General features: G+C 32.4%; 1 protein-coding gene across 5 annotated transcripts in view; it reads right to left on the bottom strand.

Moving 5' to 3' along the window:
• The window catches only part of UBR5 (ubiquitin protein ligase E3 component n-recognin 5), a 185,300-nt gene that overhangs the window by 86,262 nt on the left and 78,536 nt on the right, over positions 1-20,502 (bottom strand). For 3 of the 5 annotated variants that reach the window (XM_056823240.1, XM_056823244.1, XM_056823241.1), the window contains exon 9: positions 18,829-19,040. In XM_056823240.1, the coding sequence (XP_056679218.1) occupies positions 18,829-19,040 (212 nt within the window). The remainder of the gene's footprint in view (positions 1-18,828; positions 19,041-20,502) is intronic. The other 2 variants (XM_056823242.1, XM_056823243.1) reach the window with 1 other exon arrangement.

Genomic DNA, 20,502 nt, shown 5'->3' with positions numbered 1-20,502 from the left:
AACAATAAAGAAAGGAATTTGTACAGAATGTTCGTGTAGTCACTATTATCATATTAAAGAAAGGTATGGGAGAAGAAAGTTTACCCCTTTGAGCTCTCAAAATAAGAAAGGGAGGGAGCAAATAATCATGATTCTATCAGGAAAATGTTGAATTTGAATTAGTCTGCATTCAAATCTCACTGTACTACTCATGAGTTGCGTGACATGAGAACATCACTTCTCCTCTCTGGGCCGAAGTTGCTAATTTATAAAATAGTAAGGGGGTGTTGGGAGAGGGACTAAGGTACACTAGAGAACCACCAGGGTGTCTAATACCTCCTCTAGATCTATGATTTTAAAGTGAGGAGAGGAAAGAGAGGGGAAAAGGAAAAGAAAAGGGACAAAGGAAAGGAGAAAATGAAGATAAAAATGAGGAGGAAGAAATAGGAAAAACAAAATTTACCACTTTAAAATCGGTATATTGTCTCTAATCTTTCTTTTTTCCCCCCACTCTTTATCTTTATCAACTGAAAACATTCTCTCTTCTTCTTTATGTTTTCCTTTTTCTGAAAAATATGATCTCTTCCACAAGTGTCATACACAGCATTTTATATTTCCATTTTGGCTTATATTTTAGCATAAAAGAAAATTTTATACCTATCTTATTTCCCTTATTTGACAATAATAAATTGAGGCAAGAACAACAATCTAGGTATAGGTAAAAATTAAAAGAAACAAAGTGAGGCTATGAGAAATATGAAGCAGGAGGCAGTCTAAAACAGGAAAGGAAAAGGCCAGAAGTGAAGTATTCTAAAGAAATTTACCAGATTCCCGTGTCTCTCTCAAACTCACACACTCTCTGTCTCACACACATACAGATACCTAACCCCAATAGCAAAATTATGATATTATAAATAGAATAACTTCTTCCAATGAAAATAAAATATAAAGTAAAAACAGCTACTATCACATTTATCACATTCTCATGATCACAGGAAGATTTTAGAGTTTAAGTGAGAAGAAACAATTAACACAAATCCCAGTTAGACTAACTTCTATATTTTATACACAGAAACTGAGATCCAGATTAAGTGACTTAAATTATCATCTCTATCAGGTAATTCAGAAATATCCAGAATCAATCTCTTCTCATGAATCACAAACTGCTTACTGGACATTTCAAATAAGCCCGTACTATGTAGAATTCATTATCATTTCTTCTAACCCTACCACACTTAATAAACTATTCAATTTCTGTTGAAGGTAGCACTATTCTTGAAGTCTTCCACCTTCAAAAATTTGTACTCTTAATTTCTTACATTACACATTCAACTTCCATTTCTAGCTCCATATCTCTTGCATCCAACCCCTTCTCTCTACTAATATAGCCACCATCTTAGTACAGACCCTTATCATTATTAACCTTGACTATTGAAATGGATTCCAATTACTGAGGTTGTCTAATGTTTTTTTTTTCTGCTTCAATCTATTAGGTACACATTGTAGTCAGTGATTTTTCTTTAGTACAGAACTGATCAATTCACTCCTTTACTCTTACTTAATGAGTTATGTCATATTCAATTGGCTCTAGAATGATATTCAAATTACTTCGGACAAGTAATCATTCTGATATGATTTCATTTTGTTCCAACAATGGTCATTTGTGGATGCTTCTATGAAACCTGGTTAACATAGAATATAGGACTTTGACCAGATGAAGGACATCATAACTTTTCTCCCTCTCCAGTGAGTGTTTTTAATTGTGGCTTTTTAAAAAATGAACACTACTCCATGAAACATTCAAAAGTTGAAGTTCTAACATGTTTCAAAGATCATTCAAGCCCACATTCCAAGATCAGGTGCACCAAAGACACAAGAAAAGTGTGACTGAGAATGGAAAAGCATTTACCCCACTGACAGAAAACAGCCTAATTAATCTTCAAAAAAACAAGCAAAGACCTTCAAAGAAACTAGCAGGATAGACTGGTACTAATTGTTATTCAGTATGGCTTATGATTTTTTAAAATGGAAGGGTTTTTTATGGCAATTTACTAAGTGTTACCATGAAGAAAAAATTCTCTAAGACAAGACCTCAGAATATTTTAAGAAGTGTAAGGTTTTACTGTATATATCAATAAAATAGTTTGCATTGTCCTGGTTAATCTGTGTATCACAACTTAAAAAAATAAGTGCAGAATATGCTGGCTGTTGGAGAGAACAAGAAGTTCTTAAATATTTTTATATTGTGAATTGATAAGTCCAGCTCCTCAAATTATTTATTTGTGGGTCATGGAACAGGTAAGAGGAATGAGGTTTGAATCAGGAGGGTCACAGACAGACTTACAGGCAGACTCAAGGCCTCTTGCTGATCAGTGAAAAAGTTTATTGATCACAGCTAGTATTTTATTGAGAAAATGACATAGGCTAAGGGATTAGATAAGTTTTTCACATACAAAATGAATGCAATTCATCATTCTTTTACAAAACTTAGTTTACCTCATCAAATCTAGACAGAGTTTTCTAAAGGATAATAAATCACAGGTAAATATGTAACCATCTAGAAAGCTTCTCACAGAATTCCTGCATCACTAATTTCTTGGAAGAACATACAGTTTTTACAAAGTACAGCAGGGAGTGGTTAGAAAGGAAGGGTTTTTGGAGCCTCGTGTGAGGAGAGATTCTGACCAGACCATGGCTTTGATGTTACTGGAGTCCATTCTCACTACTGGTGGGCTACAGTGAATCCTTTTTGCTAGTCTAGTGAAGCCAATGGTACCCTTTTCGGAATGTTTTTAAATACATAAAATAAAACACATAGGCTTACAAAGGAAATCAATTATGATGATATACAATAAAAAAAATTTTAAACAACTTCATAAATTATGTTAGCCACTTTTGATATAAAAGATCTTTTTTCATTCTCATCTTACTAAAGAGGATTCTGTAACACAGAAATGAGAATTCCGTCTTGGAATAAGGGACAACCAGTACAAAAACATAGAAATTAGAGATGCATAACCATACATGAAGAATAAATTAGCAGGACTATGGAGGAAAAACAATATATGAGGCTAGATTAGAGAGAAGTTGGAAAGTACTTCATGAATCAAAAAATTGCAGGATTTATTTTTAAAAGTCAATCAACTTAAATATTTTATTTTCTCCAGTGAATCATCTACAATTCCACGAAACTGTTAACATGTTTTATACTGCTACAAAATTGTTATTATAAAGTTTCCCTCCGTGAATCTTGTCAAACCACATACAAAAGCAGGATTGTATTCATTAACCGAACTTTGCTGATTGGGAAAGGGGAAAGAAGAATATGAAGAGAAAAGTAAAAATGTATGCAGAGCTTCATGACTCTTTATAACCCTCCTAATCCCATCCAGCTATTTCGTATTTGGTACCTGTGGGGAGAAGCACCACACAATATGACTCAGATATGGATGAATAATTATTCTTAACCTTTTTAATGCAATAGAACTTTTGTGGAAGTTTGGTGAAGCTTATAGACTTGTGTTTCTCAGAATGTTTTTAAATGGAAAAAATAAAATCTATAAAATTACAAAGGAAACTAGTCAAAATATTAAAAAACAAGTTCAAGAATCCCAGGTTAAGAAACAATGATTTAGTGGACAAAGCACTGGGCGAAGGGATATAAAAAGCTTAGTTCTAATCTTTTATCAAACACTATCAAACTATGTCATCCTGGTAAAGTCATATTAACCTCTTTCAACCTCAGTTTCTTTAGTTGTAAGAAAATTAGCATGATGACAACAATCTCCATTATCTCACAGGACTGCTGTGTACCACAAAAGATAGTTTATGTAAACTGCTTTGCAAGTATTATGCATGAAGCACATGGTCTGTCCATCAGTTAAAATAAGATCCCATTACTCTCCTTCACACTATCTGTATTTCTCTCATAATGGACTTCTTTTTGTCCCTCCATCTCTGTCTCTTTGCATTGGCAGGTATGTCTAAATGCCTGTAGTAAATCTCCTGGAAATCCCTAGCTTCTTTTAAGATGAAATTCAAAGGCCACTGACTATTTCTAGTTCCTGTTACATAGGAAGCACATATTAAGTGTTTATTGGATATGACTGGATCTCTATAATGATCTATATAACCCAGGAACTGTCACATACCTATTGCTGACAGGAATTGGCTGAAAAGCATGTGGGTCAGGTTTCCAGTCAGTACAGGGATACCTCTAGGAATACATTAAGTCTTGCCTCTAACTAGGGACAAATGTATTAACTCAATGGCCCCTCTCTCCAACTAGGCAATAATAACTGTTAACAACTAACACTTATGTTATGAAGCACTTAAAAGTCTGCAAAGCATTTTACATAACTTATTCTTTTCTCACATCAGTCATGTGAGGTAGGTGGAATGGAGATATTATTCACATTTTACAAGTGAAGACACTGAGGCAAGTGATTGGGGATCAACAGCTCTCTACATATTAATGCCTATCAACAGAAGGATATCCCATATATTAAGAGGAACTCAGGCACATCTAAACAAAATTCTTTTCCTAGGTAATTTTATGTTTTCAGTATAATAAAGCATTGCTTTATGTAGTTCTTTTAGTTCTGGTTCTTCTTTATTCTTCTCCATCTATTAATACAATTATTTGGTTTTGGATGCCTTTGATTTTAATATAACTATATTAAATAATTTTCCAATTCCTCCTTGAATCTCCAAATTTAGTGAAAGATTAAATTATCAATTTTAGATAAATACAGGATTTTTCCTTGGATATATACATTTTCTTACTTTATATTCATTAATGAAATTAGTCTATATTTCTCCTCTAGAGTTGTTGGATGAGGTAGCAAAAAAGATAATAATCTTTCTTTGCTTTGTTCTTCTCTGGTTTAGCTGTAATTCTATATATGATCTGACAAAGGCAGATTTGCAACAGTAATGTGTTTGAAAACCTGAAAACAAAATTGTCCTAATGAAAAATTTAAAAGCTAGGACATGGACCAATCTCACAGAACTAAGAAGCAAAGCTAATGGGGGTTGGAGGGGAAGTGTTTCCAAGATAGGGCACATTGAAACACTATTGTTACAACTGTGAATTGTTAAGTAATATGGAAAGAAATCTACACTTATTTGTAAGAAGTGGCTAAACTATCCATATACTTTGAACCAGAGATTACACTGGTTGTGTGTGTATGTATGTGTGTATTAGAACACACACACTCCCTTCTTCAAGGGAGTTCAAATAAAAGAAGGTCCCAAATATACCAAAATATTTATAGGACTATGTGTTCTAACAAAGAAATCGAAAGTTGATACCCACAGCCTAGAAATAGATAAAATTCATAAATACAATGAAATATAATAAAATTTTATGCTACAATAAACACCACAAAAAGACTTAAGTGTAAAATAAATTAAACAGAACCAGGAAAACAGTATACATATAATAACAGCAATGTAAATAATAAGAAATTAAACCAAATGCTGTAAAATTACAAAGATCACCTGTAATCCCAAGGAAGCAATGAGAGAAGACACATTTTTCCCCACACTCCCTTTGAGGAAGAGAAGAATTGGGGAAAAGAGAATTTGTTATCTATTTTGTATTAGGTTCTGTGCTCAAGCGCCTTAAAAATATCATTTCATTTGAACCTCACAATCATGCAAGATAGGCATTATAATTATCCTCATTTTATAATTGAGGAAATTGAGACAATTGCCAAATGACTTTAAGAGTCATAATGTGAATGAGTTTTTGAGAACTTGAACTTTATTCCTGACTCCTAATTCAGTTCACTATCTGTGTCACCTAACTGCTCCTGCATCACAAACACTGTCTATTGACTCTTTCTATATATCAGTTATTTTGCTGAAATTTTCCTCCTCCTTTTTCATATTATGCCATTACTGTTTGGCAACAGAAAAAGGATATGTAGGAGGGAAAGGAATACAATCATAAGGAATGGGATTGATTGGAATGAAACTGATTGGAAAATTAGCATCAAACAAGGGAATGGCTGGGTTCAAGACCATCTCCAACAACCTTTTCCCCTACACCTCATTCCAGATATACTGAAAAAGTCTATGGTCTCAAGCAAATCGCTTAACCTCTCAAGTGCCTTCAGCAAACTCTTGAGACTGAATTGCAGTACACTGATGGAGGAAGTCTACATATTCTATATACATACTCGAGGTATAGGAAATACTATATGCAGTACACTATATGCTGAGGTTTGTAACCTGCTGCCCACTAACTTCTTATTTCAACAAGTCCTTATTTTCACTAACCTGAAACTCAACATTCCATTCAACTCTAAATGCAGACAGCAAACACTGATAAGGGAATCCATAGGCTTCACCCAACTTGCCAAATGACACAATGAGGATTAAGACCCCCTGCTGTATGCCAATGAGAGAAGACAGGTTATGGAAAAAATGTGGTCTCTCTTACTGTATTTCATGCTTTTGAGCTCATTAAAAGGAAAGCACTTCATAAAAATCATGTAACACTATTGGAGCAAAAGGCATAATACAAAAAAATGCTCGGCTTCTTTTACCAATGTCATTCAAATTATTTGGACTAAAATAAGAAACTTAGTTTTAGTAATAAACATTCATTTTTTAACTGTCTTTCCTCCTGAATTTTTTATTTCCTCCTGAAAATTGTATATTTTGGGGATATTTTTTGAAAATCTTAAGTACTCTAAATCAATTAGTACTCAAATACATTTCAACTTTATTAGGAAAAATAAAAAACATTAAAGTATGGATAATGAATTTACAAAATAATGTTTAATATAATTTCCAATTTTTAAAAAGGATGCACTTCAATGAATTAGAATCAAAAATATCTATCAAATACTTTGTTACTAATTAAAAGTGGTAGTAATTCTCACTGTTAAAAAAGACCTAGATATTTCCAACAAATGGTTTTAGAACTCATTTACAATGGGATAAATACAATGTCCTGATTCCTGCTCCACTTGAACAAGTAAGATTAACAGAATTCTCTTATGGTAGAACACCAAAAATGAAAATTTTATTTATTTGTAAATTTTGGCTACAGGCAAAAAGGATAGCTTATTTAATAAAGCAAAAAAATTTAATAACTTTTAAAATATCTTTTGTCTATGAATGAGAGGGGTTTTGCTATAGCTCTATGTAGCAAAATGAGTGACATCACATTTTAAGAAATATTGCACCAAAAAAATAAGTCTACCAATCACATTATTGTTATGGTTATTATGTTATATAATATGTATTATAGAACACCTAACTCAGTTCCTGGCACATAGTAGGTACTTAATGATTATAAAATTAATGAACAAATATATAAAATGCATTCTTCTACATGTAACATTCTGTATGATTAAGATTTGTTTTATTATAACAATTACAATGAACTTTGTTTTATTTGAATAAAAAATAAGCTAAGAAAATTTATCTGTCCAGTTATTTTTTGACAAATGCATGAGATGAGGAGTCAAGTCAATAAAAGAATAAGTATTATCCAATAGCAGCAAAGGCTTAGGACAGTGATTGCAAATCTTTTAGAGATGGAGTGCTATGCACCACCCCCACTTACCCCAACCAAGTGATTGCACCCTGCCCCTCTTCTGCACCCCCTTCTCCTCCCAATAGGGGTGGGGGAAGGAATGTCCACAAGCACATGGAGAGAGAAAGGGGAAAAGCTCCACCCTTAATCCATCTGGATTTCTAGTAAGGAACTCTGATGAGTAACTTTAGGCGTGTACAGAGAGGGTTCTGTGTGCACTTTTCACCACATTGCCATAGGTTCACCATTACTGGCTTAGGCTATTTCCTACAAATTCCTTCATGCACAGGTGTCTTTGTGCACAAAAACGCACAAAGACAATCGTCATCCTCGGTTCGAGAGACAACCAACATAACAGATCTTCTATAATGAATCTCTACTAGGAACTGCACAAAGATATAGATTAATAGGTTGTGAATGATGAGAATCAGTGAGACAAAGAATTTTAATACTAATAATACTACAATAATAAGTTTTACTAATGCTTTTTTGTTTTTGGTCAGGCCTTTCAAGATTGAATGCCATGTCCAATCCCAAAAAGATATGAACCTGTCCTTAAAACAAAGAAAAATAAAGTATAAACTAAATATAAACAATTTCTACCAATGACAACATATATAACAACAATCTGTCCTTAAAATTCCCTTCCTTTATGCAAAAAAAAAATTTAGTACCTATTCCCTGGGATCATATTTGTTTTTTCCAATTATCTGAGTTCACCTTTTAGTGATCTTTCCATTTATGTCATAGTTGTGTATACTGCTCTGCTTATTTCATTTTATAAGTTCATATAAATACTACCATTGGTCCTCTGAATTCCTTATTTTTGTCATATCTTATTGTATCATAATCTTCCATTTCATTTATATGCCATATTTATTCATCTGTTTCCAATGAACAGAGAGACTCCTTTGTTTTCGTAAGACTGCTATCAAAAAATTTGGGTATGCAATAAAGATGCACATCTATTTACATGTCTACTAGTCAAAGGGTATAAAGAGTTTGATCACTTTTTGTAGAGTATAGGATAAAAATATAGGTAGGGAGCTATAGAGAGCTAGAACTGAAATCAGGAATACCTCTTAATTCAAATTCAGTCTCAGATACTAATGACCGTGTGGCCCAAAGCAATTCATTTAATCTAAATTAGCTTTAGTTACCTCATCTGTAAAATGGGGATAATAAAACCTACCCTTCACCAAGAAATGATAAAATTATAATATTTATAAAACACTTTGAAAATATTCAAGTGCTACATAAATACTAACTCTTATTAAAATAGTGAAACATTTAATATAGTTTTGGAGGGAGATTAGTCAATGGAGTAAAGGATGTAATGAAGATATAGAATAATTTTTTAATTGCAAGTCAAGCAAAAGTGAAAAATAGTTGAATACTGAAATTTCAAAGCTCTAAAACATTTACTTGGATTTTGAAGGGCCAAAGCTAAAGGACTTAAAAATAATACCCGAGAAGCAATTAGCAGGAAGTGGCATCACATACCCTAGAAATTATGTGAATGCCAGAGAGAAATCAGAAAGCAAAAGACAAATAAAATGATTATTACTATAAGTCAAGTGAGAGATAATAAGCAATGAAAATGGAAGTGGGATAATTAAAATGAGTTTTATGCAAGTGGAATCAAAAGACTTGACAATTGATTATATATTAGAAACCAAGAGTCAAAAATAACGGACTATAAGACTAAAGTAACAGAAATATGGGAGTACCTTCAAGGGGAATGGAGAAGAATGGAGAGACAGGTTGCTTTTTTTGCCTTTTTTATAAAGGTGTGGAAGAAAGATAAATGTCAACTTGGACAAGCTAACTGTCTAATTCAAGCAGAACCATCAAGGTGGAATATCTAGCAAGCATCTGAAAAATAATGACAAAAGTAAAATTCAGAGGCAGAAATCAGTGTTGCAATAGATTTGGTACAAATATAGCCTTCAGATTTCAAAATCATTTCCGTAGAAATGATCATTATCACCATATGTTGATTGGACTACATAAAATAAGAAGAGAATATCAAGAAAAAGGGTCACTTAATAAATGTCTATTAAGTATCTTTCAAGCAGTCTGCCAGCTGACAAGACACAAGGACCAAAAACAATAAAAAGGAAGAATTCTTACTCTCTTATGAAACTTGCATTAAATCCTAGGAGACAAAGTGCACATGTTATTATATATACAAAACAAATATAAGACAGGAAGGGGACAGGAAAAGTTTCACACAGACCATAATGTTTTAAGTAGCATCCTGAAAGCAGTGAGAAAGTCTATGAAGGAGAGGCAAGCATTTTAGTCAAGGAAAATGGCCAGTGACAAAGACTTGAAGAATACCAAAAAATTAGGAAGATAAAAGAGGAATTGACCAAAGAAACATAGGAGGAATCCTTAGATGAGTAGGTCAATCAAGATAAAACAGAACCAAAGAAGTCAAGTGAAGTTAAGAATATTAAAAAATGTAGAATTAGAAGAGCAAACTCTCTGAAAATGAAAATGGATGAAATAGTAATCAATGACTCCATGAGGCAATAAAACTATCACAAGAAAATTAAAATACTGAAATATAAGAAAATGTAAGATTACCTATTCAATGCCATACCAATTTAAGTACCCAAAAATTATTTCCAAGAACTAGAAAAAAAGTTCATCTGGAAGAACAAAAACAAGAATATTAAAAAAAAAAAAGAAAAGTTAAGTTCAATAGAACCTTAGATAATATGAGAGAGATATTTGGAAAGACTCCAAATGTCTGCATGAGGCTAGTTATAAATCTGAGCCTGGTCATACAAAACAGTTTAGATAGCATAAATATTCTGCAACGGTCTTACTTTAACACTCATCATATACAAATGTAATTCTGCATTCCTGAATGGTTTGGGCCTTTGGAACAAAAGTTCCACTGGTTATGGGCAAGGAGAAAAGATTTGGTTTTGTAAAAGGTATTGGCCTAGCAATAGATTTCGCCTGCTGCCTAAGAATCAATTTAGTTAAATATGGGTCTTGGTAATGTATGTTAATTAAGAACCAGAAAAGATAAGTTGGTTAAATAAAAAGCTGATAGGGACATAGTGAACCATTGCCCAATCAATTGTGATTTTTTTTTTTAGAAAACAAGATGAAAAATAGACATTAAAAAGCTGTGTATGCATGAAAATATTCATGGAAGCTTTGTTTGTAATGATATAACTAGAAATAGCAAAAATACAAGAAATGGGAGAAATGGCTGAATAGAATTTGATATCTGAATGCAATGAATTGTATTTTGTTATTAGAAATAGCAAATATAAATGTAAAGAAAATAAGGGAAATATATGAAGCAGTGAAAAGAGAACAAAAGAGAATAATAGATGACATGACATGACATCCTTTTTAAAAAGTCATAAAATGAAGAGAAGAGACTACCAAAAGTAAAACAATCCAAAGAGAACTCAAAAGCCTCTGCTTTACATTAGGACACATATATAATTTACTTTAAAACAAATTGTAAACAACGGAGTTTGTGACTTGGCACATAATTTTTTAAAAAACTTTTACCTTCCAAATCTTAGAATCAATACTGTGTATTGGTTCCTAGGTAGAAGAGTTCTAAAGGCTAGGCAATGAGGGTTAAGTAACTTGCCCAGGGTCACACAGCTATGAAGTATCTGAGGTCAGATTTGAACTTAGGACGTCCTATGTTGAGGCCTGATTCTCAAAATACTGAGCCACCCAGTTGCCTCACACCACATAACTTTACTGCATTTCTTTATTTAAATCTTTTTGGTAGTGATGGTGGTTAGGAAGTATATAATTGTTTTAAATGAAGAAAAAAATAATTAAGGTATCTGAGGTTAAAAATAACTGACCTAGAAAACAGGTCAAGGCAACAAATTCTGAATTTTCTGAACGTTATAATAATTTTAAAAAAAGATTAGACACAATATTTTAAAAAGTGAAAATTGCTGAAATCTATTAGAGGATGAGGTGGGACTAAAAAAATGTTATTATTAAAAAATATATATTAAAAAATGTTATTATTAAAAAGAAGTCTCATAAATATCATAACCAAAATCCAAAGCTCCCATGTCAAAGAAAATACTCCAAGAATCCAGAAAGAATTCAAATGCAAAAAAAAACTATAAAGAAGATGAACAAGATCAAACTTCTATCATAAATTAGATCTTAAAATACAAAATTCCCAAAGATAAAAGACTTTGGAGTGTTTTCAAAACATTTCTAATGAAAGAGTCAAAACTGAGGGAAACTATTTTCTAGGACTACTCAGCAAAACAAGTCAATTCATACTTCTGAAAATAAAGGGACTAGACTACATGGGCTAGAAAAGATGCCTTTCAAATTTAAAATGCTAGAAATCTGCTATTTATTCAGAAATTTACTTATCTCATCAGAAGTTCTGCTTTTATTATTGGCATCTAAGTTAAAATTTTCAAAAAAAGTGACATTATTTTGCTTCATTTTATAGAGTGCAGAGAATATGCATATTACAACTGAAAAAAACCTTCAAAGGAAAACATCAGCCACTCCCAAGAATGTTTTAGCCATAGTGATTTTGGAATTACCTAAACTGGTCACTAATTCAGATAACATTCAGGTAAGTCCTTTTCCACGTCACAATGAAGCCAAACAAAATTACATTTATTAAAGCACCTACAACCCCAGGTTATATGTGTTTGTTTTTCCATTTCTCTTCTAATTTTTAATACTGTCGTATTTATTTTGTATTTATTTTTGGTTTTATAATTTTTCAAGTATATTAAATACATTAAGCCTTTCTTTTTGTTATAGTTGATAATTTTTTCATAGGATATTGCTTTAGCTGCATCCCATTCATCATTATACTATTTAATAAAATTATTCACTGCTTCTATGATTTATTCTCTGATGTGCTCATGACTTTGATTTTCACCGTGAAAAGTTGCCTGTCTTAAGCAGCTCCCTAAAATATTCACTATTTTTACTGTATTCTTGTCAGAAATAGATGTGCTTAATAATTCTGTCTTTTTTAAATTGGCATTATTTGTGCCCTAATTCATGGTCATTTCTTTTTAGAGGTACATGTTATACTGATAAATGGATACTGTTTATCAGTCCCATTTAGAAACCACAATAAATCTTTCAGTTTTTCTAACAATGTTCAATTCTATATTTTCTCTTTTACTTTTTTATCTGTTTGTTAGATTTGTCCCTCCGAGAAGAACATCAACTACTCTAGAGAACAATTTGGAACTGTACCAAAAAGGCTATAAAACTGTTTATTAAAGCACCTACATCCTTTGACCCAGCAATATACTACTACATCTTTATCTCAAAGAGATCAAAGAAAAGGGAAAAGGATCTGCATGTACAAAAAATTTATTGTAGGTCTTTTTGAACTGGCAAAGAACTGGAAACTGAGAGGATGTCTATCAAATGGGGAATGGCTGAACCACCTGTGGTATATGATTGTGATGTAATGCTATTGTGCTATAAGAAATGACATGGGGGGATGGTTTTAGAAAAAACTGAAAACATATATCAACTGATACAAAATGAAGTGAGCAGCAACAGGAGAACATAGTATATAGTAAGAGCAATATTTTAAGGATTATCAACCGTGAAAAGCTTAGCTAGTCAATACAATGATCCAAGATTATTCTAAGACTCCTGATGAAAAATGCTATAAGCCTCCAGAGAGAGAAGTGATTAACTCTGCAGGCTGAAACATATATATTTGTCTTGCTTGCCTTTTTGGGTGGGAGGTGTTGGTGGGGGTGGAGTGGTTAATATTGAAATGTTTTGCATGACTTTACATTAATAATTGATATCACATTGCTTGCCTTCTCAATAAATTGGGAAGATTTGAAAGGGAGAGAATTTAGAACTTTCTAAATTATTTTGAAATGAGAAAATAAAAAAATGTTCTGCTACTATTAAATTACTACTATTTTTTTTATAATGAATGCTTCTCGCTTTATAAATTGAAAAACTAAGATATTGGAGCAGGTAAATTTAATAATGATATTGATTTGTCCCATTCAACATGATGTAAAAACGCATTCCTTTTTTACATTGTAAATATTTGTTTTTGCTTTGTTTAATAACATGATTACACCTCTTGTTTTTTTAAAAATTCACAAATGTAAATTTTGTTCTAGCCCTTCATTTTAACCCTTTGTATGTTCTTTCATGTTTCTTTAAGTGACAAAAAATGGAGTTGTGTTTTTGTTTTACCCAATCTATTTTAGTGGATTGCTTTGATTATTTGTAATTAAAATGAGTTATATTTGTTTTCCTCCATTTGATATTATTTTTCTTCTTTCAAATAATTATTATTCCCCAACCCCATAAGAATAGTTTTGTGTCTCTAATTCTTTTAATATATTTTAAGGAAATTCTATTCCCACTAACTCTGCCTTCATCCACAATCATACTCACCACCCCCTTTTCTCCTTAGCAGGCAGAACACTTACATCCATGTTACTCTTCTCTCTAGTTTTGGAGATGTTTAACTTATAAATAAAAAGTATTATCAGAAGCTACTATCTCATTATATGCCTTGAACATAAAAGAACTATAGAAGATGATGAAAAGATAAAAAAGAAATTTTATTTGCTGATCAAACTGATTTCCTCAGCAAATCCTAGAGAACCAGTAAAAATACTAAATAAGAAAATGAATAGCTTTAGCAAAATTGAAAACTACAGTATTTACATAGAACAAAATCTAAGAGGCAATAATAGGTAAATCTCACTTAATATGACAACTATATAAAATATATAGATAAAAATCTAAAAAAATAAGATATCTGCATAGATTCAATTACAAAGTGCTCCTTAACAATTTTTTTAAAAAACTTAAATAGTTGAAAGACTACTTATGGTGAGGTTTTGCCAATAAAATAGAAATGAAAATGCTACACCCAAGCTAATTTATAATTTTAATCCTACATAAAATTATAAAAAGAATGATTAAAAATAGTCAAATCCATTTGTTAAAATTAATAATATGAAGCTGTAAGGTAAAAGATACTAGCACTCTCATTCCTTAAACTATATTGTAAAATAAGTCATCAAAATTATCTGATATATTAATATAGAAGTAGATCAATAGAAGAAACCAGACAAGCAAAATTAGAAACAATAAAGTGAGAATTCCATATATGATAAAAATTGCTAGGAAAACTGTCTGGTAGAAACAAGACATGGCCAGATTCCATGACACATTTTAAATGGTATGCTAGATTAATGTTAAAGATCATACTATGAGAAATTATGTAAAGGAGATTACATAACTTCTCACAACTATGTGCAGAAGAGGGATTCTTAACCAAGCAATTAGAAATGATAAAATAAATAATTACATAAAAATTGAAAAGCTTTTTGTAGAGTCAAAAATAACACTTTGTAAAAGAAGATACTGAATAAGAAAACTTATTTGTCATTTTTTCTGATAATAGTTATATATCAACAAATATACACAAGACTAACAACCATGCCCCCAATAAATGAGGTCAAAGAGGCCAAAAAATATCTACAAAATATCGACAAACTCATTGAAATAATAATGCTCAAGATCACTAAAAATGAGAGATACAAATGAAAACTTTGAAATTTCATATCAAATTCTGAAAATTGGCAAAAGTGACAAATGGGAAAAGTTCATGTTGGAGGACTTGTGAGATGATAGGCACATATACATATAGGTTAAGAAGGGAAATAGTCTAATGGGAAAAGATATTTTTATCAAATTATTCCAATAAGTCAGATATATCCAAAATAAAGAAACACACACACAGACACACACACCACTAGATACTAATTACACGCTCATAAACTGGGGAAAGTCTGAAAAAACTATGGCAGATAATAAATGTAATAGAATATTACTGTTCTGTAAGAAATGACGATAAATATAGGAAAGCAACAAAAATGAGAACAGTAGAAATCAAAACAACCCTGAAGCTTTAACTATCATCCTACCTATTGGCAGAAATGGATTGAAAATAGGAACAGAAAATCTTGGCAGGATCAAAGGAAAATAGGTCCACTACACTAGTGTGATGTTGGTAGAGCTATAAATTGATATAATCATTTTGTAAAGTAATTTAAAATTATGCCAATTAAGTGACTAAAATGCCCATACTCTGAAATTTCACTATTAGACTTACATGCCAAAGAGGCCAGTGAAAGAAGAAAGTACCCATACACATCAAAGTATTTATTTAGGATTCAAAGAGGCCAGTGAAAGAAGAAAGTACCCATACACATCAAAGTATTTATTTAGGATTTATTTTTTGTCACTATTTGTGACAGCAAAGTAATTAATTGGGGAAGAGCTAAACAGCTTGTGGTATATAAATGTAATGGGATATTTATTATTCAGCTGTAGAAAATGATCAATGTGATGAATACAGAGAAGCATGAAAAGACCTTACACAAAACTGGCGAGTGAAGATTAAGAACAGAACCAAGAAAAAAACATAACTACTAAAACAATGTAGATGAGAAGCATGATAAAAGACAAAAGTGAATATTGCAATGTTATAAAGAACAATTATGGCTCCAGACATGAGAAGATTCTCTCAATACACCTTCTTGCAGAAGTAAAAGGTCCACAAGTGTGATATATTTTCAGAGCTTTTCTATGTACTGATCATTTGCTAAAAATTTTTCTCTTCTTTTTTTTTGGACTCTTAAAAATAGTATTCCTTTTCTAGAATGGTCCTCTGGACAGGAGTCAGAGAGTAACACTAGGAGAAATTATGGTGATACAACAAAATAAAAGACTTCACTAGAAAAAAAAATCATCTTTCAGTGTGATGAACAGAGAAAAGGCTGAAAAGTACAGGTAGAGGAGTAATGTGCAATGAGGCTGAAAATAGAGGTTGAATCCATGTTGTGAAAAACCCCAATAAACAAAATTAGCAAGATTTTATATAATACTTTAAATATATTATCTCATTAACCTCCCTTTAATCATAGAAGGTAGGTCCTATTCTTATCTCTATTTTTCAGATGAGGAAAGATGAGAAGTTATGTTTTTCCCAGAGTCACACAACCAATAAGCATTAGAGGTCATAAGAGAAATCAGGACTTCTTGACTCTCCACCACTTTACATGCTGGGCTATATAAGTAAACAAAGGAGTTCAGATTTTCTCCTTATCAGAACCAGGATTTGTCTAATGACCAATATGTAGACATGCCACTGGAAGAAATCAATTATAATCTCATTCTAGAATAAGGACAATGATGCACATGGTAGCAGTGGTAGCGATAATGAGGACAGTTGATATGACCCTTTTAAGTTTTTACATGAGTTTATATCATGATAACATGGCAAATCAAATGCAGTTATTGTCCCCATTTTACAAGAGAAAAAACTACACCTGAAAAGGCTGTCTTTTAGCTCCTAATATGGCTTATAAAGATAACACAGATATTAAAAGTATGAGGTGAAATTGTATCAGGACTTTCTGATTCTAAGTCTAGGTCTAGCACTAACATTCACTTCCTCTATATGCTCAAGTGAACAGCATTCCTTCCTGTCTCCTCCATCAGACTACCTCCTCAGTCATCCACACATCACTTATTTTCAATTTCACCTTGTCTGCCAACTCGTTCCCTGCCTACAAACATGCCCATGTTTCATCTATACTAAAAAAAACTAATTAAAATAACCTAATTCTAATTTCACCCTTGAATCCTCACTAATTCTTGCCCTAAATCTCCTCTGCCCTTTGTAGTTAAACTCAAAAAGGCCATCAAAATGGGTCTATCCACATTCATCTCATTCTCCTCTTAACTCCCTTTACAATCTGTTTCTGATCTAAACATTCCACCAAAACTCTCTCCAAAGTTACCAATGTCTTAGTTGTCAAATTCAATGATTTTTTCTTAATTCTTATTCTCTGATCTCTTCTCTACAGCTTCTGACACTGTTGATCACTTTCTCTTCGTGATAGTCTCCTCTCATTAAGTTTTCCAGACACCATTCTCTCCTGGTTTGTCTCCCACTTATCTGACTCTTCCTCCTCATTTCCTTTGCTGGATCTTTTAACCATAGGTGTCCATCAGGCTTCTGTCCAAGGCCCTCTTCTCTTTTCCCTCGAACACCTTTTACTTAGTAATCCCATTAGCTCTCATATATTAAATTACAATCTTACTGTGAGTGATTCTCAAATATACCTAGACTTCCCCCAAGTCTCTGCTGACCTCCAATCCCAATTCTCCAACTGCCTTTCAGATATCTTAAACTGGATGCCTAACAAACATCTTAAAATTAATTAAGCACAAAACAGAAGTCATAATCATTCCCTGTAAGCCTTCTTCCACTCTCAGCTTCCTTTTTGTAGAAGATAAAACCATCATCCATCTTTCAGACTCACAATCTGTCCTAGACTCTTCACCATCTCTCACCACGAATATCCAAGCTGTTACCAAGGGCTGTTAAACTGACCTTTGAAACATGTCTCAAATATACCCCACTCTAAAGTAGTCGATTACTCCAACAGCCTGGTACTGCAATAAACACAAAGGTCTACCAGTTTCAAGTCTTTTCCCCATTCCAACCCTTCCTCCATTTGGCTTTACTAAAGTGACTTTCCTTAAGTACAAGTCAAAGCATGTCACTACCCCACTCAACAAACTACAGTAGTTATTTATCACCTCCAAAATCAAATACAAAATCTTCTGATGTTCAAAACCCTTCACAACCTAGGCAGTTCCTCCCTTTCCAGTCTTCTTACAACTTACTCTCCACAACATAGTCCTCAATTCAGTGAAACTGGTCTCTTGAGTGTTCCACAAATAAGACACTCATCTCTCAGAGGACATTTTCTCAAAGGGCTATCCTCCAAGCCTGAGTTTCTCTCTCTTCATCTCAGCCTAGTGGTTTCCTTAAAATGCCAACAAAAATCTCATCTTTTACAAGAAGCCTTTCTGAACCACTCTTAATTATAGTGCCCTCTATATTCAAATTACTTCCTATTTAGCCTCTATATTGCTTGCTTTGTATATATTTATTTACTTAGTCTCCTCCATTAGGTTACTAGCTCCTTAAAGGCAGAAATTCCTTTTATATCACCAGCACTTAACTCAATGCCTGACACATAATAGGAGCTTAAGAAATGTCTATTGATTGATTGAGGAACAGAACAAGAATGAAGTGTGATACAAATATGTAGGAAAAAAAATTTATATCAATGTGGTCCTCACTCATTTTAAAAATATTTTTATAATCAAGCAAAAAATCCTGCAGAAAAATAAATTTAACTTAGAATTCTATGACAAATATAGGAAAATTTCAATACCTTATCTGGCCACCATTGCAAATCTTCTCCTAGTGATACTGGGCTTTGCACAGGTGTATTCTTCTTATCCAAGTTTGGTTCACCTTCCTTGCTTGTAGAGCCCCTTTCATTATCAAATGAGGCTCCATCAAGCCACCTTCGCTCACGCAAACGTAAAACGGATTCACGTTCACGCAACAGCTCAGAGTCTCTCTCTAAGGGAAGAAGGAGAACTGGTATGCAATTGGGTCACACCAGTGGGATAAAAGTAAGCCACTCTCTAGTAAAGACCCTTCAGGATGCAACTAACAGCAGTTTATCTACTGACAAAAATTTAATATAGATTTAGGTCTCAGAAGTCTGACATGCAACATTCAAAGTATTAAGCCTTTCAAATAGATGTACCAAAAGTTGCTCTAAGTGGCAAATTAAAAATTCTGGAAGGGCACAATAGTTTTAGCAAACCAACTTATGTGTTTTTTTTAATGCTTTTTTATTGGTTTTTCAAAAATTAAGATTCAAATATTGTGAACATTTATGAGCCTAATGGCAAACTTCTCTAATAAGTCAAAACTTCAACTTCTGTTAGATACATTTATGCAAATAAAAAGAGTGTTTATTAGAGAGTCTCTAGTAATAAAATAAAGCTGTACACACAGACACACACACACACACACACACACACACACACATAACCCTAATCTGAAAAAGTTAAAGACAAATTAAATTATGTGAAGTTTATATAAAACTTTGATAATCCAACCCCTTTCTTTAGTATTTTATAGGACTGGATTTATAAAAGTGTTTAAATAAGAAATCTTTAATAGTTCAAATTAAAAAGTTTCAAATAGCCAAACAAGTTTTAAAAAGGATCCTTGTAGGAAAGAGTTCCTTACCAAACTGCTTCCCCTCCAATTGGCCTACAAACTGTCTAAAGCCAGTATTCTGCAGTTCGCTCATGCAGATATTTTTTTAATTGAGGTAATCAAAACTAACTTTCCCAGAGTCAACTATGCATGGAAAATAAGGATTAGAAACAATTCGTAGTAACGTCTTATAAATGACCTTAGGAAAGGGAAAAAAAGGAGGGTTTAGAAGGCATTATGTCAAATGTCGAACATCTGAACATGCACACAACGTACTTTAGCCATTATGTATATACTGATTAAAACCAAGAGGTATTAAATATTGATACTACACATATCAAGTCACCATCATTTTCTCTTAAAAATAAAACAAAATAAAAACTATTTTTCAAGTTTTGAAAGGGTCTTTTTTTTTTACTAAAAAGGCATTAAATTATAAAGATATATAGAATATTGGCCTATTAAAAGACGACCAATAATTCTTAGTAATTTCAAATTTTTAACTTAGAATTTTGACCGAAGCAGGTATACATATACTCACTGGTGCTATATGTTTGAGTTAAATAAAAATAAAAATAAAAAGGGCTATACTAAATCAAAATACAGAGGTTGGATTAACAATTCAAAACTGTACTGATCACTATTATATAAGAAGCATTTATTAAAAGACTTAGAACTGTCCAAAGGCTACATTTTAATCAATTATACATTTGCTTTGGCAGTTCATCATTTATAAACCATTCCTCTTAATCTAGCTCTGAGAATAGTCTTTCATGGTTCTAAATTCACTCCCCAGTTTTCTCCTCCATGAAACTGGGACTAAAAGTAA

The sequence above is a fragment of the Monodelphis domestica genome, chromosome 3 (genome assembly GCF_027887165.1).
Source record: "Monodelphis domestica isolate mMonDom1 chromosome 3, mMonDom1.pri, whole genome shotgun sequence".
Taxonomy (NCBI): Eukaryota; Metazoa; Chordata; class Mammalia; order Didelphimorphia; family Didelphidae; genus Monodelphis; species Monodelphis domestica.
This window is presented reverse-complemented; position numbering and strand designations above follow the sequence as displayed.